Source organism: Budorcas taxicolor, chromosome 14 (assembly GCF_023091745.1).
Source record: "Budorcas taxicolor isolate Tak-1 chromosome 14, Takin1.1, whole genome shotgun sequence".
Lineage (NCBI taxonomy): Eukaryota > Metazoa > Chordata > Mammalia > Artiodactyla > Bovidae > Budorcas > Budorcas taxicolor.
The window spans coordinates 75,191,075-75,217,804 of NC_068923.1; the positions used below are offsets into that span (position 1 = coordinate 75,191,075).

At 36.0% G+C, this 26,730-nt stretch overlaps 1 protein-coding gene across 1 annotated transcript in view; it reads left to right on the top strand.

Annotated features, from left to right (window-relative positions):
- Positions 1-26,087, top strand: part of UBR5 (ubiquitin protein ligase E3 component n-recognin 5) — a 138,693-nt gene extending 112,606 nt beyond the window's left edge. Inside the window, exons 40-59 of the mRNA XM_052651971.1 lie at positions 67-278; positions 1,053-1,283; positions 1,780-1,853; positions 3,026-3,198; positions 3,289-3,402; positions 4,292-4,512; positions 5,961-6,081; positions 6,205-6,303; positions 8,570-8,813; positions 10,177-10,288; positions 10,896-11,040; positions 12,279-12,409; positions 14,245-14,305; positions 16,181-16,356; positions 16,554-16,638; positions 17,971-18,126; positions 18,476-18,589; positions 19,986-20,130; positions 21,674-21,759; positions 25,013-26,087. Coding sequence (XP_052507931.1) covers positions 67-278; positions 1,053-1,283; positions 1,780-1,853; positions 3,026-3,198; positions 3,289-3,402; positions 4,292-4,512; positions 5,961-6,081; positions 6,205-6,303; positions 8,570-8,813; positions 10,177-10,288; positions 10,896-11,040; positions 12,279-12,409; positions 14,245-14,305; positions 16,181-16,356; positions 16,554-16,638; positions 17,971-18,126; positions 18,476-18,589; positions 19,986-20,130; positions 21,674-21,759; positions 25,013-25,225 — 2,913 coding nt within the window. The 3' untranslated portion in view covers positions 25,226-26,087. The remainder of the gene's footprint in view (positions 1-66; positions 279-1,052; positions 1,284-1,779; positions 1,854-3,025; positions 3,199-3,288; positions 3,403-4,291; positions 4,513-5,960; positions 6,082-6,204; positions 6,304-8,569; positions 8,814-10,176; positions 10,289-10,895; positions 11,041-12,278; positions 12,410-14,244; positions 14,306-16,180; positions 16,357-16,553; positions 16,639-17,970; positions 18,127-18,475; positions 18,590-19,985; positions 20,131-21,673; positions 21,760-25,012) is intronic.
- The last annotated feature ends 643 nt before the right edge of the window (positions 26,088-26,730 follow it).

A 26,730-nucleotide genomic window follows, 5' to 3' on the forward strand; every position in this document is an offset into this window, starting at 1 on the left:
CATATTTACTCTCTCAAATTTAACTTTATCTGGGTAGTTTTAACTGTTTTAGTTTGGTCTTTGTAGAACTATGTAGAAGAAAAGCTTATTCCCACTTGGAACTGGATGGTCAGTATTATGGATTCTACTGAAGCTCAATTACGTTATGGTTCTGCATTAGCATCTGCTGGTGACCCAGGACATCCCAATCACCCTCTCCATGCTTCTCAGAACTCAGCTCGAAGAGAACGGATGACCGCACGAGAAGAGGCTAGTTTACGAACCCTTGAAGGCAGACGGTATGAAATTCTTCGTCTGTTTAGACAGAAACCTTCTAGCCTAGAAATTGAGAGCTTTTTGATTGCCATTATATAAGACCCCACTCTGTTGTAAAGGAGGAAATACATGCCTTGTGTTACTTCTTTTAAATTGTTGTGTAGTTGAAACAAAACAAGTTATAATCCAAGCTGTTATTCAGTTTTATGAGTTCTTTATATATTCCAGATGCAAGTTCCTTATCAGATACAGGATGTGCAGAAACTGTCCTGTTCTGTGGGTTGTCTTTTCACTTTCTTGAGGTGTTCTCTGAAGGACACATGTTTTTTAATTTGGGTAAAATCTAGTGCTCTTCATTTTCTTTTGCTTTTGGTGTCATTTTAGGCAGTGGTTCTCAGAGTGTGGTTCCCAGAAGAGCAGTATCAGGATCACCTAAGAGCTTGTTAAAAATACAAATTTTTGGTCCCACCCCATTCTTCTGACATTATAGGGCTGGGTCCAGCAAGCTGTTTTCACAACCCTTCCAAGTGATTTTGGTGGACACAAGTTTGAGATCCATTGTCTCTAGGGAAGGAGTACCTTCTGACAATCCAGAGGACATGGGAATTTCTTTCCTTTATAAATGTACAAAACTGTAAATAATACTCAGTGATTCTAATTCTAAAGTAGAGCCCAGGCGTAATTAGCTTTTATTTATGGATAGTCTCAGTTCCTGATTTTGCATGTTTATAACAGTGGTAAATTTCACAATTCTGTTCTTTTTGTAAACATTTTCTATTTTTTTTTAATCCTTGTAGACGAGCCACATTGCTTAGTGCCCGTCAGGGAATGATGTCTGCTCGAGGCGACTTCCTCAATTACGCTCTGTCTTTAATGAGGTCTCATAATGATGAGCATTCCGACGTTCTTCCAGTTTTGGATGTCTGCTCACTGAAGCATGTGGCATATGTTTTTCAAGCACTTATATATTGGATTAAAGCGATGAATCAGCAGACAACATTGGATACACCTCAACTGGAACGCAAAAGGTATTCAAACCTGCTGTGAAATTGATATAAGAAATACTTGATCAGTGTGATCTTTATTAGTACACTGTCTGATTTTTGGAGTAGGGAGAAATAGTACAGGAATATTTCATGTAGGTAGGATATTTCATGTAGGTAGGTTGGCTTGAGTCCATCTAGCCTTTCTGTATAGCTACTCCTCACTTAAATTATGAAACCTAAGAATCCATTTAGGCTTTTTGTTGAGATAGTTTGTCCTGATTTGTTTATCATGTCTCTGAGTTTGTTTAAGGACTCACTATTTCTAGATGCGATTAGCCTTTTGCTTCTTTTGAGCCTATTTTGTAATTGTAGTACATTTGGCTGATCAGTCTGCCATCCCTAGAATCTGAAACTTTTATCGCACTAATCAAAATTGGTTAGGTACTAAACTGACCTCTTCAGTATTTGTGTATCACCTTTGCTTCTGTTCATACAGCATGAAGTACTTCATGTAAAATGACTCACTTGTCTTTTTAAGGACACGAGAGCTCTTGGAACTTGGCATTGATAACGAAGATTCAGAACATGAGAACGATGACGACACCAATCAAAGTTAGTGCACAGAACACCTGCTCCCCACTTCAAGAGATGGCTGCCTCAGTGTTCCCCTCCAAGCTTTTTAACTCCATTATTTTCTGTCTGGGTGGGGATTCCTCTTTTCTTCTCTATGTCCCGTTTCTTGCATTTTCTGTCCATTTTTCCCTTATACATTCTTGCATTAATTACTTCATAAATAAGAATTAATGAACTTTTTAATAATTGATATTTTTTGTTTTGATTTTGTATCTCTCCTTTGCATCTTTTATGTTTACTTTTACGTGTGTTGGTAATACATACATTTAAATAGAATTTAACAGAACTTTTGTTAATATTGCTGCAAAATACCGTGTGTCAAGAAAATGGAACTCATAAATTTCATTGGAACTTAACAGTTAATGCAATTAAAAGAGAGAAAATATTCCATATTCGAGAAATTTTGGGACCTTCTGCACTCATAGTTTTCTGACATTATTTCAAGTAGAATTAAAATACTTTTCTAGTGCAGCCCACTTACCTGTTATTTAATATCACCTTGTACTTTATTACTTTATTCAGCCCTGGGAAAGACAGCTTTCCTTTAATTTCTGCTTTTTGAGAACCCAGCCATAGCTCACTGTTATTTTCACGGCATACTGTAAGCACTGACAAAAGTTTTATTCCTTTAATGGGAGTTGGTGTTGGTGGGCTGATGTCCTGTTGGGTTACTTGAGTTGCCCAGACATTTCTCTTTTTATCTGCTTATAGAGGAAGCAGAACTTAGAAGTAAGCAAATGCTTAAATTTTAGCTCCTTATTTTCTCCTTCTTTTGGAGTCATCAGTGTGCCAGATCCTGAATATGCTCAGGAAATTGGCTATATTCAGATCTGAATCTCCAGGGAGCTAAGAGGTAGATGTGGCAGGTGTCCATCCAATGCAAAATGGAACAGTATTTGTTACTGCTAATATTTTTTGCAAGTTTTTATTATATTGAAATACACATAAATTTTATCAATGTAATAATTTAAAACCAGTATTTTGAATTACCACTTTAAAATATCAGCACAATTTTAGACTGTTGTTTTTGAGTGACATTAAAATTTTATCAAGAGATAATAGGATTTTTGGATTGAGCAGATGAAGATTCTTTTACCCTTCCGCAATAGGTAATTTTCTAAAAAGAACACATTTTATCTCTTCGTGTTTAGGTGCTACTTTGAATGATAAGGATGATGACTCTCTTCCCGCAGAAACTGGCCAAAGCCATCCGTTTTTCCGACGCTCAGACTCCATGACGTTCCTTGGGTGTATACCCCCAAATCCATTTGAAGTGCCTCTGGCTGAAGCCATCCCTTTGGCTGATCAGCCGCATCTGTTGCAGGTGATATAAAGGAACTAGCCTTAAGGTTTCTTTTCAGTTGAACTTATTTAAGTGTTCAGTGTAACTGTAGTATTTTTGTTAAAATTCCAGCCAAATGCTAGAAAGGAGGATCTTTTTGGCCGCCCAAGTCAGGGTCTTTATTCTTCATCTGCCAGCAGTGGGAAATGCTTAATGGAGGTTACAGTGGATAGAAACTGCCTTGAGGTAAGAGAGTAACAAATGATTGCAATATGATACTTGTAAGCTGAACACTTATCTAGGCATTCAGTTTTTTGGAAATGCATTAATTCAAAATATTGTATTTACCCAAATAGAAGTATCAGAAATTCTTTCCTTACGAATTCAACAGTATTATTAGTCTACTTTGAGGCTTGCTGTATGTCAGGCTACTGCACCTGTAAAATGGTAGTTTCATTATGTGCTTCACCTATTTCAGGGTCTTTTGTTGTAATGCTACTGAATATTTAAATTTTTTGCACATATGAGCATATATATTGACTTGTAACTTTTCTTTTTGAATCCAGAATGGGAATAAGTAAAGTAATATTAATAATGATACCTAATATTTGTTGAAAAATTCTATCTCCCGGGCACTGTCTCAATTAGTCTTTATAACCATGTTGGGTAGAAAACATTATTATCCTGATTTTATGGGTAAGGCAAAGAAAGGTTGCAAGAATTTCATGTGGGGATGCCTATTGTTAGACAACAAGTGGAGCGACAGATCTAGTTTTTGAGTCTGAACTTACACTGTCCTGTTTCTCCAATGAAAAAGTGATAATGTCTTTAAGAGCAGGCATATAGAAGAATGGAATTGAATGGACTTTTCTTCATTATCTAAGTGACAAGGGAGGATTTGATGTACATAAGTAACCTTAAATATTATAAAGATGCCTTTTAAAGTTCTCTAAGGCTGCTGTGGTAAATGCATGAAATTGGTGCTCAGCTGTGGGATTCAGACAAGAAATAGGTTGCATCTTCCTAACTAGAAGTACCAGAAAGGTATTATTGAACTTCCATGTGATTTCTGTTGAAAAGGAAATTATAGTCAATTTGTTCTTAATATCTAACATTTAAATGTAACAATTCATAGGTTCTTCCAACTAAAATGTCTTATGCTGCCAATTTGAAAAATGTAATGAACATGCAAAATCGTCAAAAAAAGGAAGGAGAAGAACAGACTGTGGTGCCAGAGGAAGCTGAGAGTTCAAAGCCAGGCCCGTCTGCTCATGACCTCGCGGCACAGTTGAAAAGCAGTTTACTGGCAGAAATAGGACTGACCGAAAGTGAAGGGCCACCTCTTACATCTTTCAGGTATTTGTTAAGTGAAGGTAGTTTTTCTGTGCTATTCATTTATGGCTACTATAATTTTTATAAGAATTTTTCTTTAGGAAATTTATAATCTCTGTGTTTGATTTGTATATAAATAATAGGATGAAATATTATTTTTGTTTTCCTAGTTTATAATCAGATATTTAAAATATTAAAGAGTTTTCTCGATTTGGGGGGAGGGGGTTTTGACTGTTTTGTCACTGATTGGCGTTCTGATTTTCTCTGTTTATTGAAGAAATTCTGACTCTGTTTTTAATGTTCAGTGCTGAGTTAAAGTATATATCCACATCAAATTGCCAGTTACACACTTGTTAGCGGGAGCTCAGATGTGGTGGTTGGGGGGAGAGGATGGCGTGTTAAAAACAGGAGTTTCTAGGTTTGTGACCTACACATTTGCTTGGTTTCACTCCTTTGCCAAGTTCACATTTAGTAATTCTCTTGCAACAAGAGGGTAGGTTCTTTGCTTTCCCAGTAAAAATTTGCCTTAGTATATAGTGTGACTCGGTATGGCTCATCACCTAATGATCTGTTTAGTAACTGTTTTATGCTCTTTGGTTTTTTGGTTATGTAATGTCAGGTTTTTGTTTTTTTTTTTTACTTAGGAGTGAAGCTAGTTTAGGAAACTGTGTACAGCATATATACACAGTCTAGCAGTCTACAACCACAAAAAAACAGGAATTGTGGACTGAGATGGCCCCAGCTTCCTAGAGACAGTATGGTTTGAACTGAGATGGTTAGAAAGTGTAGAAGCAGATAGACTGAAGGAGAGAAGAATTAGAGGTAGAGAGAGAAGCTATTCATTCTGGCTAGTGGTGAAAGAGGGACAGAAGTAGAATATTGTCTTTGGGGATGAAAAGGAAACCATGGGATAAGAAAAGAAACTCATGAAGGGCTTGATCACTCCGGAAGAACCGAGGGAAGAATAAAATTTGTTGAAGTCTGTGCAACAGAAAAATAGGCAGTACTTTTGAAGGAAATTAGGAGGCAGTGTCATTGTAGTGAAGAGGTCATGCTCAGTTTTACTAATTCTGAGCATGAGTTAAGTGTGATCGAAGTTGGATATATTTCACACAATGAAATTCTGGTCCATTGTGAAAGTTTGAACTAAAGAGGGGTCTGGGAATCACCCAGTGGAGATGGACACCGGACTTTAAGGAGAGGAGGTAAATTAAAGATGAAGATATGAGGCAGCCTGGGGATGTATCCTTACATAAAGGACAGAAGGAATAATAGAGTAAAAATGAGAAGTTCTGTAAGGAACAAGTAGTAATAGGAAAATTATAGTCATACTCTCCATTAGAGAGTATGTGGTTATAAATTAAGATCTCAGAATTTTAAAAGACCAAGTAAGTTACTGTTATTGACCAAAAACCAGGAAATTTTTAAGAGTTGGCTAAATTGCTCTTCCTCTCCCCTTAAATTTCTCACAGGCCACAGTGTAGCTTCATGGGAATGGTAATTTCCCATGATATGCTGCTAGGACGTTGGCGCCTTTCTTTAGAACTGTTTGGCCGGGTGTTCATGGAAGATGTTGGAGCAGAACCTGGATCAGTATGTATTTAGAACACTCTACATTCTATTCTGCCTGATAAGTACATATTCGGAGAATAGTTCTGTCATATATTTATGGGTTTTTTTCATTTTGTGTTTTTTTTTTTCCTTTTCTTTTAAAAGATCCTAACTGAATTGGGTGGTTTTGAGGTAAAAGAATCAAAATTCCGTAGAGAAATGGAAAAACTGAGAAATCAGCAGTCAAGAGATTTATCACTAGAGGTAAAGGTATTTAGAGTTTCTTATAATATACATATAGTATACTATTCAATACTGTACATGTAGCATTTATATAAAGTTTGAAAACAAAAATACTAGATGCATACTATGTAATTAAAAATTTAAAGAAAATGAATGGTAGTCATCGAATTTAGAGTAGTGGATATCTCTGGCAGTTGGTTTCCCATTATCATGTAATGAGGAACAGTAGGTTTGTTTAAGTATCGTGAATACACAGTTTAAACTGTTGATGTGCTTCATTTCATTGATGCTCAGACTGTTTTCTTTAGCTGAGAAAGTGAGACTCTCACTGTAGTGAGAGTCCATCCAATCTTTGGTAACTTCCCTGCTATTTGATGTGTCTCATTTTCTGTTATTTTCTGTCCCAGACTTTAAATCAGCCATTCCTTTTAACAGGAAATTGTATTTTGAGATTATAATCTGGACTTTAAATTGTTCCCTGCCTATAGCATTGGTCATTGTTTCCAGGCCTTTTAGTGGATAGAACTAGGAATTGCTTCTTTAAAAAAAATAAGAAAATTATACCATGTGTTCACACTGATACTGCTGTTTCATATTCAAGATTTAGAAATACAAGTTTTGTTTTCACCCTTTAGTCTTCCTTTCTTCTGAACTGAATAATATCCAGCTTTCCAGCAACACCACTAAAATCATTCATTTGCTTTTATCCCACTGCATGCATATAGCAGTCTTAGAATCATAATGTCAACACTACTACTAACAAAATGATTATTGAAAATAGAGTTAAGATTTACTTGCAGTTTTCATTCTTAGAGCATTTCCAATTGGAGATTTGTAGTCAAATTACATGTTTTAAAGTCACTTGAGATCATTTCTTTTGTGCGGTTTTGGTACCTACCATCTTATCTCCACACAGTTAAGGTCTTTTGGTTCATTCTGCCTTCATTTTTTAGGGATTGCTCTCCCTTTTTTTTTTTTTTTAATTTGTTTTGTTTCATAATGTAAAATATCTACAGTTGCAAAGTGAAGTCTGTAGAAGTTTATATTCAGAGAAATCTAGTTTACATTCCTATCTCTTTACTTTGGGTTCCCCCTGCCCACTTTTGGGATTTTTTGCTTTTTGATCCCCCCACCCAGCTTATTTCCCTCCCACTTTAAAAAATATAATCGTGCATATGTGTTCATCTCTGTCCCTCACTCCCTACCCCGAGCATTACACCCCAAGTAAAATTGTACTCCATCTTGATTTTTCCAATTAACACTATATCCTAGAGAGAAAACCGTGGCTATAAAGAGAGAAATGTTCTATTTTACTCTCTATTTTCTAACTACCTAGTAGTCTTAGTACCACATTTTATGACTTTATCAGTTTTTTTTTCAACCAGTGTCCTGTTGATAGACATTTGGTCTTTTGCTGTTACAAATAGTGCTGTGCTGAATTGGTTTGTGTGTGTTACTCTATTTGGCTTGCATGTCTTTGAGATAGAATCCTAGATATGGGTTAGAGGACATGTGTATATATAATTTTGTCAAATATTGGCAAATACTCCTATATAATGTCTGTATATTTTTGCATTTTCTGCATCAATACAAGAGTGCCTGATTCTCCAAAGTCTTGCCAGCAGTTTGTTGTCAGATTTTTAGATTTTTGCCAATCTGATTGGCAGTATAATTTTAATTTGTATTTCTCTTATTTTGATCAAAGTTAAACATTGTTACATAGATTTCATGTACCATGGCTGCTTCTTTTTCTGGGAACTATTACGTATGTTGACATATTTTGCCCATTTTTCCTATTGTTTTTTCCTCAGTTTTTTTTAGAAGCATGAAGTGATACATATACACTATTCATGAATCTTTGTTGGTAATAGAAGGTGCAAATATTTTTCCCAGTTTGTCATTTTTCTTTTACTTTGCTATGGTATTCTATAGCAAAGGAATATCCTATCTTTTTTTTTTTAAGGATTTGGTATTAAAAAAATTTCACACTTTGATCTATTTGCAATTTATCTTGCTATATACCCAAACTGGATGAATTGCTGTGTTCTGGTAGATCTTTTAAGATAATGTTCTAATTGAGTTAAATTCCATTATCTTGATTTAATGTAGGATGTTCTTGTGTGATTTAGAGTCCTATTTGGAATATATAAGCTTTTGAGAACCCAGATACTTTGTAGCTATTTCAACTGTCAAGGAAAAGCAAAAATTAGATTTTCAGATTTTACACAGAAAAATGTCAAGGTGTTTTCCAGCACTGAATTTACTGCTTTTTGTTGTGTTTCAATAGGTTGATCGGGATAGAGACCTTCTTATTCAGCAGACCATGAGGCAACTTAACAATCACTTTGGTCGAAGATGTGCTACTACACCTATGGCTGTACACAGAGTAAAAGTCACATTTAAGGATGAACCAGGAGAGGGCAGTGGTGTAGCACGAAGCTTTTATACAGCCATTGCACAAGCTTTTTTGTCAAATGAAAAACTGCCAAATTTAGACTGTATTCAAAATGCCAACAAAGGCACTCATACAAGTAAGTACTCTAGAGGTAGTAACAAGCTCATAAAAATTCTTTCCTTGTTTGATTGAAACAATGATCATGGTTATATGTGTGTTTAGTTGGAGAAGTTTATATTTACACTTTTATACTATTTTATTTTAGATCAATTACTTAACCTTGTTTAAACTACTCTAATCGGCAGTTTACTGGTTGGCTCTTTTACTGCCCCATTCATTTTCATAAATGGTTATGATTGTACAATTGAGTTTTTCATCTCAATTTTAATGTTTGGGAAATGGGAGGTTTAAGGTAATATAAAAATTCAAAGAGCAAACTGCAGGATTTCCCAATTAGTACAGATACTGAGAAGAAAATGCTGTTATCTAGAACAGTGCTTTTTAAAGTATGATTTGCACGGTTTCTACCAGTCTCCAGGGAGGTGGATTTTGCAACCAAAGGTAAATTGGCTATTTTACCTTTAAACAGTGAAGTTACTAACTTCACTGTTTAATTTAGCAAGACTTTGTTTTTTGGCAATAAAGATTTTCTATGTTAACATCCTGGTGCAAGTTCTACCTCCTCAATGATCACCACTTTGGGGTTAGAATTCTCACCTGATTTTCAAGATTACGATAGTGTATTTTAAAATGTGAAAACTACAGAAGGTTGAAACTCGGGATTCATGTAAGGAAATTGTCAGTCTCGTAGGTGAACGGATACACTAATTGAGGGAGAAGGAGTTAACTAACAGAGTCCTGTGTTTTATTAATACCTAAGCTATAGCTGTATCTTACTGTGGTTCTGTAAACTGCACCATAGAAGCTGAATGAGCTCTAGAAAGAATTAAGGATGAAAAGATGGGGGGCGTACCCCAGCCTTTCATTATTAGTTTAACCATTTGACTTTCTATAGTCTTATAGTTTTTTTTAAAAAATTGTAAAATGTGAATGAGGAAACCTAGGAAGTCATGACATTTCAGAAATAATTTTTCTGCGCAGTCGTTAGGAAACCATACCCTGGTTTACGCTTAAGGTTTTAAAAAGAGTAATAGCTGAGTGTCTTTAAATGCTTTTAATGCCAAAAACTAAGAATAGAGAAGATACTCAAATATGTAAGAAATACCAACATTGTTTATGTCAGAACTAACATAGTCCTGGTTGCTACATTTTATTTCATAGCTCTGACATGACAAGGAGATAAATTCATTCTATAGAATCACTCCCAACACTCAGAACCATTGGGAGAATAACAGAAAGGCACTAACACACATGCTAAGGAAAATGATCTTCAGCTGTCATGTTCTTACTGTGTTGTCTCATTTCCTCACATTGACTTTAACATTTAAAGTAGTTGTATTTACATTCATCTAAACAAAGTGTATTTTACTTTTTTCCAGGTTTAATGCAGAGATTAAGGAACAGAGGAGAGAGGGATCGGGAAAGAGAGAGAGAAAGGGAAATGAGGAGGAGTAGTGGCTTGCGAGCGGGTTCTCGGAGAGACCGGGATAGGTGAGATGATTTTGTATCTTTTATTGAGTACCATCATTTTGGATGAATTGGAGGTAGGCCTGAAAATAAGAGTCTCAATTATGAATTTTTAGAAAATGAAAGTTAATAATTGGATAAGTGATGCATTGTAACTAAAATAGTCTAACCAACTGTTAATTAGTATGTTCTGGTTTAAAAACCCAGGGCCAGTTGAAATTACATTGGCTTTTTATTTATCACCCAAGTTCCTAAATTTGTTTTAAAAATCTTAACTTGTGGCAATTGTGTTATTTAAAACGTTCAGTTTTTCACATGTTAGAATGAGTGGCATTTTACTTTTGTCTTAAAATTTCCAGGAAATATGGGTGGGCTCTTGATTTCTGGTATTTTAGGGTCCTGTTCCCTTAGAATCAAATTAATACATGCATTGCAGACTTACAGATTTTCAAGTGACCAAATCTAGATAAATTTTATTTTCCAAGCATCATTCTTTTTAGGCATTCTTCCACCCTGGTAGCATAACTGGAGCTAACTAACTATATGCTCTGATTTCCCACTTTGTTGCAGTGATGTTTTCCATTTTGCAGACAAGGGGAATGAAGTCATCATAGCTTTGTTAATCTTTCAGGGATTTTAGAAGACAGCTTTCCATCGACACTAGGCCCTTCAGACCAGCCTCTGAAGGAAATCCTAGTGATGACCCCGACCCTCTGCCGGCACATCGTCAGGCGCTCGGAGAGAGACTTTACCCCCGTGTACAAGCAATGCAACCAGTACGTATGGCGTGCTTAGCTACCTCTTAACTGGCTGTGCTATTTTAGGTTTTGAATTAAGGCTGATACCTTAAGAAGTTGTCAGCTACTGGAAAGCCATGTGATTTGAGGACTGCCGAAACAGGAAGCTTAGGAGGGAAAGAAGCAACACTTACTGGAGAGTAATTGTATATAGCTTGATGTTTATTTTACTATATATGCCAGGTTAACATTCTACCTAATAATTTCCTTTTGTGCTAGGAAATTGTCTGTGCATTGTATTTATTTGTACAAATTATTGTTGCTTTTTAAAGCTAACTTTGTTATCAGCTTATAGCTGGAACATGTTGCAAATAGTGTACTTCACTTCATAAATATGACAGGAAGGTTTTATTTTGAATGTTCTGTCAGGGGTTTCTTTCATATAATATGAAACATAACCTAGTTTTCTTTTTTGTCTTTGTACATAACTACATGTACATACTAGAGCAAAAGAATAATAAAACAATAAATGAATTATATTTCAGTAAATCCTTAACCTTAAATATGGGCATCTTTTTTCTTTCTGCTTCTCCTTCCTTCACTTCTTCCCTCTCTTTTTTCCTACACTAAATGGAAAAAAAAAATGTTTCCAGGCCCCTGATGAAGAAGGGGAAAAAATGGACCTTGAATATTTTTATGTTTACTCATGAATATCAGAAGTCTTTTAAAAAGGCTTGTCAACAAATAAATATTAAACTAGCTTTAATAAGACTGCTAATGCATAGACTACTTGTTCCCTACCAAAGTTTTCTGTAATTAAGCTTCTAATGTCATAAAATAAACTCATGTGTTGCTAGTTCTAGTGACTTCTTTGTAGAGTCTGTCATTGTTTTCTACATGGAGAAACTGTTGTCTGTAAAAAAGGAGTTTTACTTCTCCTCTCCAATCTGGATTACTTTTATTTTCTCTACTTGCCTTCTTGTACTAACTGAAACTTGCAGTACAGTGTCAAATGGGAGGAAACATTACAATTCTCATCATCAAGTATCATGTTGGCTGTGGCCTTTTTCATAGATGTCCCTTATCAGGTTAAGAAAATTAATGTCTTCTCCCTTTCTCTTCTTCACAGATTCCAATTAGAAAATATTTCAGAAATTTTTCTGTTTGTTATCCGAGTTTCTATATTTTCTTTTTTTCCCCCCCTTGATAAAACATTGCTAATTTAGACAAGAGGTTTCAGAGAGTAGAGGCAAGTAACATTTGTTTGTCATTTACAGGCATTTGCAAGTAAAATCACTGGCATGCTGTTGGAGTTATCCCCAGCTCAGCTGCTGCTGCTTCTAGCAAGTGAAGATTCTCTGAGAGCAAGAGTAGATGAAGCCATGGAACTCATTATTGCACATGGACGGTAATATGCACATTTGGGAAGACGTTTTAGTTTAAACATTAGCTACTTTATTTTTAGGATACAGGTGTTATCATATCTTATAATCTGTATTAAATAGTGCAAGACTTGAATGGTTTTAATTTTAGGAGATGGCTTAAAAATCTGAGTGAGACAGTCAAGTTTTACATGTTACTAGAAGGGCTGAATTTTAGCAGTCACTTTAGGTTTGAAGATAAATTTTATGAACCTTATTTAGAAATTAACATAAGAAAAACACCAGTACAGTATACTAACACATATATATGGAATTTAGAAAGATGGTAACCATGACCCTGTATGCGAGACAGCAACAGAGACACAGATGTGTAGAGCGGACTTTTGGACTCTGAGGGAGAGGGAGAGGGTGGGATGATTTGGGAGAATGGCATTGAAACATGTATACTGTCATGTAAGAAACGAATTGCCAGTCTATGTTCAATACAGGATACAGGATGCTTGGGGCTGGTGCACGGGGATGATCCAGAGAGATGATATGGGGTGGGAGTGGGGTTCATGTTTGGGAACTCATGTACACCCGTGGTGGATTGATGTCAATGTATGGCAAAACCAATATAGTATTGTAAAGTAAAATAAAGTAAAAATAAAAATTAAACAAAAAAAGAAATTAACTTATAAGAAGTACATCTTGTTCTCCACCTGAATACCTCTAATGCAAAGGCCAGATACCTCAAGGAATTGGGTGTAATCCCTGAGTCTTTGTAGTAAATAAGAAATTTATTTTAGGCATCCTGATTTATCTTGGAAATCATGCAAGTGTTTGCTTTTATTGTGCAATTATTTGTCTTAATATAAAACTTAAAAATATCTAACAGTTAAATTACTTACCCTTCTTTTCCCCAAGTGACAGGTTAAAGTGATAAGAAGATACATTTCATCTGATGCCACATTTAATCTGTGCCCTTCCATCCTGGGGCTACTCTGATATCCAGTTTGAGGCTTTGAAGTGTTATTTTAAATGAAGATGTGTTTGTTTGTTTATTTGTTTTTCCCTCCTAGTCATGATATTGAATGAGGAACTTCAAGATTAGATATGTTCCTAGAAATGGATAAGTGAGTTGGCTAAATCCTGAAGTAAACAGCCACTTAATTTATTCTAGCTATTTACCATTCTCAGAGCCTTTGACTGGTGCAAGCCAAAGACTGTTGCTAGAAGTTTCTTTTCTTTGCTGTTAACTATTTTTCATTTCTTGACTTTTATGTACTACATTTTCATTCCTCTTCTTCATTTCTGGATACAGCAACACTAATATAGCTTAGCCCATTATATAAAAAATTGCAAATACTGTGCATTTTGGGGGGGGGAGGGGGAAGACATTTTGTCAATATATGTAAGGGTTGCTATTTTAGTAGGATTTCCTGTTGAATACAAGAATATATGACTACTTTCACTGCCTTTATGGATTGAACAGTGAATTTCTTAGTATTCTAGAACAATTAAATACGCTGGAACATTTGATTCCTATTGTGGTTGCCTTCTGAACTTTTTCCTGTTCTTTTACAATGTTTTCCCTGAGCTCAAATTTCAGCCCCCCTATGAAGACTGCATTTATTTTGTCTTAAATCGGGTAGCCTTTAGTTCATTGTCTTGGATCGTACATGTAGTATCTTTGTGTATATTATTGACATTTCTGCTCCTAGAACTGCGTTTAGACTAGTTAAGTGTCCTAGATACTTACTCACTTCAAAACGTAAATATACTGATGAAGTCTTAAAAATTTAAATGCATATGGTTTTCTCTACACTAAATTCTAGAAATTTCAGTTATCTGGAATATGAAAAGTATTGTTTGTTTTTAGGGAAAATGGAGCCGATAGTATCCTGGATCTTGGATTATTAGACTCTTCAGAAAAAGTACAGGTAAGGGATGTTTTGTGGGCTTCCCTGGTGGCTCAGGTGGTAAAGAATCGACCTGCAGTGCAGGACACCCAGGGTCAGTCCCTGCATCAGGAAGATCTGCTGAGAAGGAAATGGCTACCCACTCTGGTAGTCTTTCTTGTCTGTTAAGGGCATGCTGTGTTTCAATTTGTGCATGCTTACAAATTGAAATATCAGTGCCAGTGACAATCATATCTCTTTAACTGAAAACAACTTAAAACTCTGGAAAAAATTAAGAAAGGAACTGCTTGAGAATTCTGAAAAGTAAACAGCACACAGATTGGAGGGAAGTCAAAGCTTGAAAAACAACCTTTGGGGCATTATTTCAGGCAGGAGAGTAAAGCTGATCCCCATTGCTCCATCTTAACTGGAAGACAGCACATGCTTTAAGTAAACTATACTACCAGACTGTCCCACATGGTGCATATGCAGAACAGACCCATAGTAGAATTAAAAGGCTTTTAGTGATGGAACCACTGACTACTCATTGGAAGGACTGTTATTGAAGCTCCAATACTTTGGCCACCTGATGCCAACTCATTAGAAAAGACCCCGAGGCTGGGAAGGATTGAGGGCAGGAGGAGAAGAGGGGTGACAGAGGATGAGATGGTTGGATGGCATCACTGACTGAGTGGGCATGAATCTGAGCAAACTTCACAAGATAGTGGAGGACAGAGGGGTCTGGAGTGCCACAGTCCATGGGGTCACAAAGAGGCAGACACTAGGACCACTGCACACAGAAGATACTTCCAGTCTGAACCTAACCAGGTTATTAACTACCAAGGCCAAAAAATTTAGCATTCTCCATATCATTTCAACAAGACCCAGAGCTGTAACTTAGTAAAAAAATGTCCAGGATACACTCCAAAATTATTCAACTTACAGAGAACCAGCAGAGACTCACCAATTCTGGGAAAAGAACCAAGTGATACTAACCTTGAGATGACCCCACTTGTTGGAATTATCAAAAACTTTATCTCATGTTCTATAAGATAAGCAAATGAATGGAAAGGTGAAGATTCACAACAGAGGAATAGAAAAAGAGAACCAAGGGAAAATTATAAAAAGTACTTATAAAAATTCAAAAGTTCACTAAATAGGTTAATAGCAGAATGAAGATGATACAGGAAAGTATCAGTCAGTTTGAAGACAGAAACTATCTGTTTTGAAGAATAGAAAGAGAAAAGATCTCAAACAACAGTTTTCCGGAGACCTGTTGGACCATGTTAAACATTAATGTCATTGGAGTGCCCAGAAGAGGAGAATGAGATTGCTACAGGAAAATATTTGAAGAAATAGTAGCTGAAACCTTCCCAGATTTGGCGTACAACATATTTATTTGCAGATTCAAGGAGGTCAGTAAACCCTAAACAGGATAAACTTGAGAGAAAACTATGACTAGGTATAATCAGGCTGCTGTGAAACTAATAGGAAACTAATCGTGCCTTACACAGAGACAGGAATGTGCAAGGCAGCGGATTTCTCATCAGAGGGCCAGAAGACAGTTGCAGCAGCATCCTTACAGTGCCTTCAGAATTGTCAGCCCAGAATTCTATCAAGGGAAAATAAATCTAAGGAATCAATGTAAAAGAAGCTACCAGAGTTTCATTGAGTGATTTTACTTAAATGGACCGAGAAGTTAACAGCACAAGCTTTGTATATCATAATTCTGAAAGAATGAATTAAAGTTGATTTATATTTAAATATGAAACTTGCTTTACCTATCGAACTTTACATTTAAGTGATATAAGAGAACCAGTTTGTATGCGTTATTAAATAATAATCATTCTCTTGTATACACATACACTAAAATATAAATAAAATCTTGGGACTTGATCTCTGATACTCTGTTATTAGGAAAACCGAAAGCGTCATGGTTCTAGTCGAAGTGTAGTAGATATGGATTTAGATGATACAGATGATGGTGATGACAACGCTCCTTTGTTTTACCAACCTGGAAAAAGAGGATTTTATACTCCAAGGCCTGGCAAAAACACAGAAGCAAGATTGAATTGTTTCAGAAATATTGGCAGGTAAAGTCATTCTAATCTTATATTTGAATCTTTTTTAAATTTCAGTTTATGAAATTTTTCTAAAATATTTTAGTCTGTAAAATGTGTGTATATATGTTCTACTATAAAAATTTATTTAAATGTGTATATTATGTATATGGGGTTATGTAGTCTAGAATTTTTAAATTTAATTACTATTTGCTTGTTTTTATTTTTAGGATTCTTGGACTGTGTCTATTACAGAATGAACTGTGTCCTATCACATTGAATAGACATGTGATTAAAGTGTTGCTTGGTAGGAAAGTAAGTGATTTTAATGAATCTAACTGCTTTTACAGTTGCAAAATTTTTTAAATAAAATATATAGTTATGGCATTAACTTAATATTAAATTTTAAGGCATTCTAGTCATAAAGTCATTTTCAAGCATTTAATGACATGGGGAAAAAATCTCAATACATGGAGGAGACAGCATAGGAGAATGAGTGACACAGAGGTGAGTTTAGAGGGACTGACGGACCTGGATCCCGTTGGCAGACAGATCCTTGGACATTTATTTCTCATTTATACAATGGTAAAGACAACAGTATAGTGCCTGGCACATAGTAAGTGCTCAGTAAGTTTTATTATTTGTTCTAGCAAGTAATGGCAGTAGAAGCAACATTGTATTGAAAAGAGCACTGCTAGCTTCAAAACTGTATGTAAGATGTATGTTGGTAGAAGGGAGAAAAGAAGGTAAAAACATCTAGCTCAGCAATGCTTGATAATTATCTCTTGGTGACAGAATTAGCTTATTTTCTTTTGTGTTTTGATAGTTTGACAGCTTGTACATTCCTTTGTGATGGGGAAGGTAGGAGGAGAAAAACACATTCTTTAAATTAATGCATAATACTAATTATACACTATAAACAACAAAATATTATATGGTCTTTGCTACAGATGCACACCACCCATCTAATATGAGTTATCATTGTTAACATTGTGGTCTATCAATAATTTTCTCTGCTCAAACCCACTGGTGAATATTGTTTTCTATTACAGCATTTCATACTATGATATGTATTTTTTCCTTTTTTTAAAAAAATGCTGACTCTGTTGACATCTTAATGTGTTCCAGGTAAAATGCTCTTGTGCAGAGAAAGAACTGGACTTAAAAGCTAGCAGCATAGAAATGTTGAGCCTTTAACAAGGTTTATGGAAAAGGTCATGAAATCAATCAGACTCAAGTTACAACCCAATGATATGACCTTCAGCAAGTTACTGAATTCCTTTGAGCATTAGATTTATCATCTGAAATTACAGGATGTGTATTTAGGATCAGCTGCTCAGCATAATCACTTTTTAATAATTAGTGCTGGTTCCTGCAAAAAATTTAGAACTTAAAGCTATTACACTCCTGGCTTTAAATTAAAAATATATATATACTTTTCATACTTTGAAAATTAAATGTATTATCAGAGCCAAAGACATTAAAACTTTACCTCTTTAGATCAGTTATATTAGTGGGAGATCATTCTATATCAGTGTATCATGTATCTTCAAATTAGATAAAATTTTATCATAGATTTCAACTTAACTAACAAATTCAATTAAGATGTTTCTTTCATAATTCATTTTCATATGATTACTCTCTTAGGTCAATTGGCACGATTTTGCTTTTTTTGACCCTGTGATGTACGAGAGTTTGCGGCAACTTATTCTTGCTTCTCAGAGTTCAGATGCTGATGCTGTTTTCTCAGCAATGGATTTGGCATTTGCAATTGACCTGTGTAAAGAAGAAGGTGGAGGACAGGTAAAACAAATGAATTTGGTTAATCTATTGTGCTTGGTACATAGAAAATCAATTTAGATAGATAGGGACCAAGAAAGAGCAAGAGAGAGACACACACACACACACACACACACACACAAAGACACAGTAGGAGATGGAGAGAAAGATATGAATGGATGGAGAGTTAGTGAGACAGAATGAGAGGTTGAAGAGTTTATAGTTACTTAGGCCTAGAATGTCTGCATTTCTTAGTTGTCAAATACAGAATTGTCTTTAGATTTTAAAATTTTAGGAAATTGTTTTATGAACTGGTAACTTACTCCTGCTTTGTCAAAATTGGTTTTAAATGGCACTGCTAAATTTTCCACAGGTTGAACTTATTCCTAATGGTGTAAATATACCAGTCACTCCTCAGAATGTTTATGAGTATGTGCGGAAATATGCTGAACATAGAATGTTGGTAGTTGCAGAACAGCCATTACATGTAAGTTTTTTCCAAAAAATGTTACTTGATCTGATGAGGCTATTGGTATCTTCTGTGTTTTAAACTAGCTTACAATGTATTCAGCTTGCTTATGAAGGGTCAAAATTTTTAAAACGAAAATGAGTTTATGTACAGTATAAATTGTACCTGAGTCCAGACCAACTCCTTTCTTTTGGGTAAAACTACTTGGAAAAACCATGTAATCATCAGAAAGTAGATCTGGTGAGTAAAAATTTGGAAAGGATTCTTTATGGGACTCATCGTTCTAGAGTCCTGCAACCGTCCATGCCTCTGGTGACGCACTAGGTGGACTCCTTAGACTCAGAGGCAGTTCATGGTATGGTTTATAGCAAAAAGACTCTCACAAGGGGAGATTTACATCAGACAGAGTCTGGAGGAATCCAGGTACAAGCTTCAAAGTTCTCTTTCTGGGGGTATGAGTTGTCACAAAAGAACAGTATGTTCTTCCTCCAGCAGTGAATTACAGCAATGTGTATGCAGTATTTGTGTTTAGGGCCTACTTAAGAGTCAGGGCCCAGCTTTTTTATTGGACACCAGTCCTACTAGCAGAGGAAATATCAGAGTCCTGTCAGACTCCCAGAGGAAAAACACATGTTCATCATAAATCACCTTTGCACAGATAGTCTAGGCAAGCTGTTACAGCAGAGCTTATTGCCACATCAGTTAGGAATAATGTAGGGAGCATTCCAAAAGCCTAGTTTCCAGATGCCTGTCAAGGACCATCTCCCATCAGACTCTTCTAAAGAACAACATCAGGCCCACTATGTTAACTGTTTCCCCTCCTGGTGGAAAATGTTTATGAAGTGGTTTTGATCCCTGTGCTGGGAATAATTGTGTGGGCTCTGGAATTAATACTGTCAGGGTTCAAATCATGAGTGCAGCCTGCTCTAGCTGTATGACATTAGCAAACAACTCAAGTACTTTGTGCCTTTGTTCCCTCCTCTGCAAAATGAGGATGAGGTTAATGTTAATTAATTAACATATATAAGGTGCTTAGAACAGTTCTTGGCATTTCTCAGTAAGTTTGTGTCAGGGATATTGGTTTTTGTCATCATCATACTTTTCCTAGGATATTGACAGGATAACATGATTAACAGATTCTTTCTTAATGACCAGTCTGTTACTAACATAATTTTAAATACTGTTTAACTCCTGAGATAAAATAATACTCCTTTACTGTTGAACCTGTAGCCCTTTTTCCCTTCTGCCTGTGTTTTGAATTTGTTAATAAACTCAAAATACAGAACTTCACTTTTTAGTAGTATTTAGTATTCTTAGGCTGTTAAAATTAGACATTGGGCTTTAATGATAATAACTGCTATGTAGAAAATAAAGTACTGATAGTAATAAATAGGTAATTTTTGAAATCCTCTAGGCAATGAGGAAAGGTCTGCTGGATGTGCTTCCAAAAAATTCATTAGAAGATTTAACAGCAGAAGACTTTAGGCTTTTGGTAAATGGCTGTGGTGAGGTTAACGTGCAAATGCTGATCAGTTTCACCTCTTTCAATGATGAATCAGGTATGAAATTTATTAAATGTTTACATAAGAAATAAACTATACAGATAATTTGATCAGTCAGTTTTCTGGGTTTCTAATTCTTAACCTATTTATAGGGACTTAGAAATGCTGTTTATTACTCAGGTTTTGAACTATGATAGCTTATTATTAGGTTATTCTTAATTCTTTTATTGCTTTATTTTTCTATATTTTAAAGAATGGTTTAGTATGAAATAGTAAAAATTCTTTGTGGTGAACAACTGTGTTGAAAGGGTTTTTATTTATTTAGAAAAAAATAATCCATATGACAATTCTGTTGGTAAGCCCTCTGAAGAATTTGATTGCATGATGTAGCCTTTTTTCCTTTCTGCTTCTCTTTTGAATTTGTTAATAAGAAGCTCAAAAATACAGAACTTCACTTTTTGGAACTTCAGAACTGAACTCAGAACACACTTAGAAAGATATATAACACACAACCACATGAAAAATCTAGAACGAGTAACAAGAGGTAGTGATAATCCTAGAATAACATTTGTCTTCAGTGCTTAATTTGTTGCACCTTTTTCTTTTCAAAGTCCCATATTCTAGGAGTAGACTTTTTAGCTGTGACTAGACAATAAAATGGGCTTCCCTAGTGCCTCAGATGGTAAAGAATTCACCTGCAGTGCAGGAAACCAGGGTTTGATCTCTGGGTTGGGAAGATCCCTTGGAGAAGGGAATGGCAACCCTCTCCATTGTTCTCGCCTGGAAAATTCCGTGGACAGAGGCACCTGGTGGGCTACAGTCTCTGGGGTCCCAAAGAGTCAGACAAGACTGAGTGACTAACACACACAATAAAATACTGGAGCTTCCAAGAAATTCATGGGAAGACTATGCCTCTAGTCCAAGATTAATGCCATACATGAGGGTACCAGTTTTTTTCCCTTTTATTCTTCATATTTTGCAAACAGCTTCAGCCAAATTATAGTAAGTTAAATTTGGGTAAGTTTTCTTGTTTTTCCTTCATGCTTGGTAACATGCAGATCACTGCATAATAGTTTTTGTGCTAAGTAATAAAACAGTTTTCAATATTCGTGACATAAGAATTTGGTTTATTTACTGATATAAACCACAAACCTAGAAGGGGAAAAAATATCTAAAGACACTCCAAGTATGATCCTCAAGTCAACAATATCAGCATCATCTGGAAGCTTTTTAGAAATGCAGAATCTTTGGTTTCTTTCCACTTTCTTCCCCATACCTAATCAATGAGAATCTGCATTTTAAAAAGATCTCCCAAGTGACTTGTAAACTTATTAAACTTTGAGAAGCACTGGTTTAACATCATGAGAAGAATCATGACTTAGTGATGGAATTAAAGTCATGTGATTTTTGAGGCTAGTGGTTTGTTTTCTTGTCTTGGTCATTGGGATAGGCTAATGAACTATAGAAGTTTCACATTGTACAAATGGTCTTAACTTCCTGTATTAGGATTAGACTCCCCCATTCACATTTTAATTTTATAAATAGTATTCTAAAAATACAACTGATGCAGAATATTTATTGAATTTATATTTATTTGTAGGAGAAAATGCTGAGAAGCTCTTGCAGTTCAAGCGGTGGTTCTGGTCAATTGTAGAGAAGATGAGCATGACAGAACGACAAGATCTTGTAAGTGTTTTCATAAAATTTGTAGAAAAAACTAAAAACCTTAAATACTGTATGAAAGACAGCCTTTTGTTTCAAATTGGTAATGATTTTAATTTTGGCTAAGGAAATAAAAGTCAATTTTGTTTCTCTATAATAGGACATCTGAAGTATGAGTAAAACTATAAATAGAGTGAAGTACATCTTAGCTATTAAAATGCTATCCTTAGTCCCGAAGATATAATACCAGCTTACTGTTGAGACCTGTTTTTCCCCCTGTAGTGAGTGCTAATGTATGTTAGTGGCCTCTTTAATCCATCCTTAATCTTTTTGACTAGTTGCAAGTGTTTGCAAAATTTTTTAATAGAATCATAATTGCTCTGTATACTATGAATAGAGTAACTTAATTACGGGTACTAGGTCTGTGATTTTAATCTTTAAAGTATTAGGACTTCCCTGGTCACTCAGATGGTAAAGAATCTGCCTGCAATGCCAGAGACCCAAGTTCGATCCCTGGGTTGGGAAGATCCCCTGGAGAAGGGAATGGTCTATGATTTTAATCTTATTACTTATTAACTTCAAGTTAATAAATTAAGACATAAATTAATAAATCATAAGTTAAGACAGTATAAACTTTGATCATATTGAAGTCTGTCAAGTCTGTGGAGTTTATGTCCAACTGTGAGTATATCCAAATCAGCCTGTCCAGTAGCCTTAAAAGGTAGTCTCCTCTAGACTTTCTTGTAGAAATTTGAGGGACATTCCTTATCCAGAAAATCTCTATTCATATTCCTCATAGTTCCCTGTGACATTTCCCCTGTTGAACCAGCCTTAGTTCCCAGTATTCTAAACCAAACCTCTATGGAATGTATAAAAAATGATACAATTTCTAGATATATCCCCCAGTTTTATTTGAGAGGGGGAAATAGTTGGGCAGGAAAGCACAAAGCTTGCAGTTTCTGATTTACCTTTAAAGGTAGTTCGTAACTTGTGTTTTGTGGGGAGGGGGCCACGCGTTTAGCATTCTTTCATCTTCACGTGGCCCCAGGCGCCTCCCAGTGTTTCCCTACGGTAGCAAGATGGGTTGTCCAGCAGTCCTGTCAGGTGGTTTTTGTTCTTGACGTAGCCATCTGGTAGTTTCCTAGGCTGATCCCTAGGTTCATTCCTTATAATTTCATGTATTTTGACTTTCACAAACTTGTAGACCAATCCTGAAGTCCCTACCAATGCAGATACTGTATCTGTACCTGTTGGTTTTAGGAGTACCTGAGTTGCTTATTAGGGTTCCTGTAGTCAGTCTGGATTCAGAGCAAAACCAGTGTGTCCTGCCTAGTCAGTCAAGTTAAAATCTCACTGCATTTCTGCCATCTCCTAGAAGAGAAATTTGCCAACTATTCAGTCTTTTACAAAAAGAGAGAGACTACCTCCCTCTGTGGGGGCCTCAACATGTCCAGCAGCAGCTTTAATCGTGAGCTTCACTCCTTAAACTCCCGTATTCTTTGGGCTTAGCAGTATATCGGAGAAGGCGATGGCACCCTACTCCAGTGCTCTTGCCTGAAAAATCCCATGGACAGAGGAGCCTGGTGGGCTGCAGTAGTCCATGGGGTCACGAAGAGTTGGACACAAATAAGCGACTTCACTTTCACTTTTCACTTTCATGCACTGGAGAAGGAAATGGCAACCCACTCCAGTGTTGTTGCCTGGAGAATCCCAGGGACACGGGAGCCTGGTGGGCTGCCATCTGTGGGGTTGCCCAGAGTTGGACACAACTAAAGCGACTTAGCAGCTTAGCAGCAGTATATCACGGTGTCTTCTACCTCCTCCTTCCTCTTTTGGGAGGTTATCCTTCACATACTTGTAGGCTTTTCCATATGTGTCTCAGGGACATAAGAAAATAAGAGGGTTTTCCTAAACTCTTCTCCCTTGAATTATTAGTCCTAGGGTTATGCCATAAAACTACATACATAGTATATTTCCCTCTTGGAAAGTCATAGTTCACTGGTAAAAGTTTTGAGAAGTCCTCTGTTACGTATTTATCTTTTTCCAACTTCGTGGAGGTCCAGCAGTGTAGTAATCTGGCTCTGGGTAACCACATTTATCCTTGGAGAAACACTTTACATTGTTTGTTCTCTACCTGTAAAATGAGTAGGTTGGGCCAGGTTTATGTCTACAGTACCTTCCAGCCCTTTTATAAATTCTTTGAAGAATTTGGAGACCCTGACACTTGCAAAGTTTTGTTTTTCCCTGCCTCCTCCTATAGAATTCTAGATGAGATTTCTCACATAACTATGCTTCAGGAACTAGTTTAGGGTTCCTAGTCACTCTGAGATAATGAATATATTTGTCTGTTTGAATGTGTTAAGTCACTTCAGTCGTGTCTGACTCTTTGTGACATTGTGGACTGTAGCCCGCCAGGTTCCTCTGTACGTGGGATTGTCCAGGCAAGAATACTGAAGTAGGTTTCCGTGTCCTCCTCCAGGGGATCTTCCCGACCTAGGGATTGAACCCACAACTCTTAGCTCTCCTGCATTGGCAGACCGGTTCTTTACCACTAGCGCCACCTGGGAAGCCCTTTTATTTGTCTGTTTAGTTGTGTACTATAAATGCAAGATTTTAAAAGCTTTACCTTAAGAGATAGTCACTGTCTAGTATCAATGAGGAAAGGTATGTATTAATAAAAATATTTCAGGAAAGTATATCTTTGGTTATATTTAAAGAAAAAGTAATTTGCGCTGTATTACACAAATTAGATGTGTTTTAAAACTCAGTGTTAGCATGGCTTATTGCATGGATTTTGATGTACAGCAGATGCTGCCTGACACTTAATTACTGTTACAAAATTATTGTGTATGATACAGTGCACCACTGAAAAGTATGGGGTGGTTTTGCTAGTAGATAAAATGCAGAATAACTTTTTGATAGCCTCTGTGAATTTTGAACCTTTTTCAGAGACCTTGTACCTTATTCCCACTAAGAGATGCCCTGCGAAATTTAGCAACAGGAAGGGCCCTTAGACAGCATTTGATCAAGTAGCCTCATGTTGCAAATGAGAAGCTGAGGCATTGAAACATAGTCACTTTTCTACATACCTGACACTTCTTTCTTTTCCAACCCTGAAACTTTCCTTTTCAATATAAGAAATTTAAAAGACACTTCTAAATAATACCCCTTTGTAGGTTTTAACAAAAGAATGGGGCTGTTTGTATAATTGCCAGAATTAAGGGTTGAATGTTAATCTCTTAAAAGCCAAGCTTGTAATTATTATACTCCTGTTTAGGTTTACTTTTGGACATCAAGCCCTTCATTACCAGCCAGTGAAGAAGGATTTCAGCCTATGCCCTCCATCACAATAAGACCACCAGATGACCAACACCTTCCTACTGCAAATACTTGCATTTCTCGACTTTACGTCCCACTCTATTCCTCTAAACAGATTCTCAAACAGAAATTGCTACTCGCCATTAAGACCAAGAATTTTGGTTTTGTGTAGAGTATAAAACGTGTGTATTGCTGTGTAATATTACTCGCTAATTTTGTAGATTTTTCCCATTTGTCTATAAGAGTTTATGGAAGTTGATGCTGTCGCATACCCTGTGGTACCTTTACCTTAAAGAGATGAATGCAAACATTCCTTGCTGAGTTTGTAGCTTAAAGGCCTGAGGAGCACTAGCAACATTTGACTATAATGGTTTGCTAGTCAACAACTTCTGGGTCTAACCCCAGCCAAAGATGACAGCAGAACAACATAATTTACACTGTGATTTACCTTTTTGCTGAGGGGAAAAATGTAAAACGTTCTGAAAACTCACTGCTGCCTTTGTGGAAAGTGTTTCAGCAAAGGTTCTTGTATAGAGGGAATAGGGAATTTCAAAATAAAAAATTAAGTATGTTCTGTGTTTCATTTTAACTTTTTTATGGTGTTTACTTTGTGGTTGGCTGCGGTTGTGTATCGTATATGGAACTTGTAAAAAAGTTCTGAACATTCAGATCTTAAGAAATGAAATCACTTTACCTATAAAAACCACTTTTGTCGCGGTTTGACTGCATTGAGCTCTAGGATACTAAATGATATCACTAATGTTTTGCATGTAATTTGTTCATTTGAGGGCACTTTTTTGTACATATGATGGGGGCCAATGCACAGTACTTTATCACAGTCAACTTTTTTCTTTGTATCCCTATTTCAGTGAGCAGTCAGTCAGGTATACTGCACTTCAGTTCTAACTAGACATTTGTACTAAGGCATTTCAGTTATGTAAACTCAGCCTGGGCACTTTCTGATAACTGTAAAATGTTTTATAAGATCATGATTACTGAAGATACATTTTGGAAAATTTTAAATGTTCGTGAGCAGCTTAACTACTTTTGTATCTAGCCTTTTTTAAGTATCTTGTTACATTTACTTTTTTAAATAAATTACAGAAGAAATGTCAAGTAATACTGAAGAAACAATAGTTTTTATTTATGTAGTTGTACATTTTTTAAACTAAGGGCAATACAGTATCCGACACGGTTATGTGCATAAAAATTTTGTTTTAAAAAACTGAATGTACACACGGACTGTAAGAAACAGAAGGAAATTGGTCCACATTTTACAGTTAGCAGAGAATCCTGAATGGCACTGGCCAGGCCACGTTTTCTTTTATACAACTGGGGGAAGTAAAATGAGCCTTACTTGGCCTCAGAAGTCAATCCAGTTATATTTAATAACTGAGAAGTTCTTTTTTGATGATCCATTAACTGTGTAGCTTAGGATCATTATCTCTAAATTTTTGTGGTTTTAGTAGCTTTATTCAGTGGCATAATAAGGAACACTTTTCTTCACCATGTCTTCAATAAAGTGACTTAAACCAGTCACTTTACATATTGAAAATGAGGAGAGAGTCTGGAGTCTCTCCTTTTTTGTCGTTCCTTTGTAGGACTCTTGGCCTTTGGGATGTTTTTCACATTCAAAGGCACTGTGCTTTATTATACATGTGTATATATATATGTGTA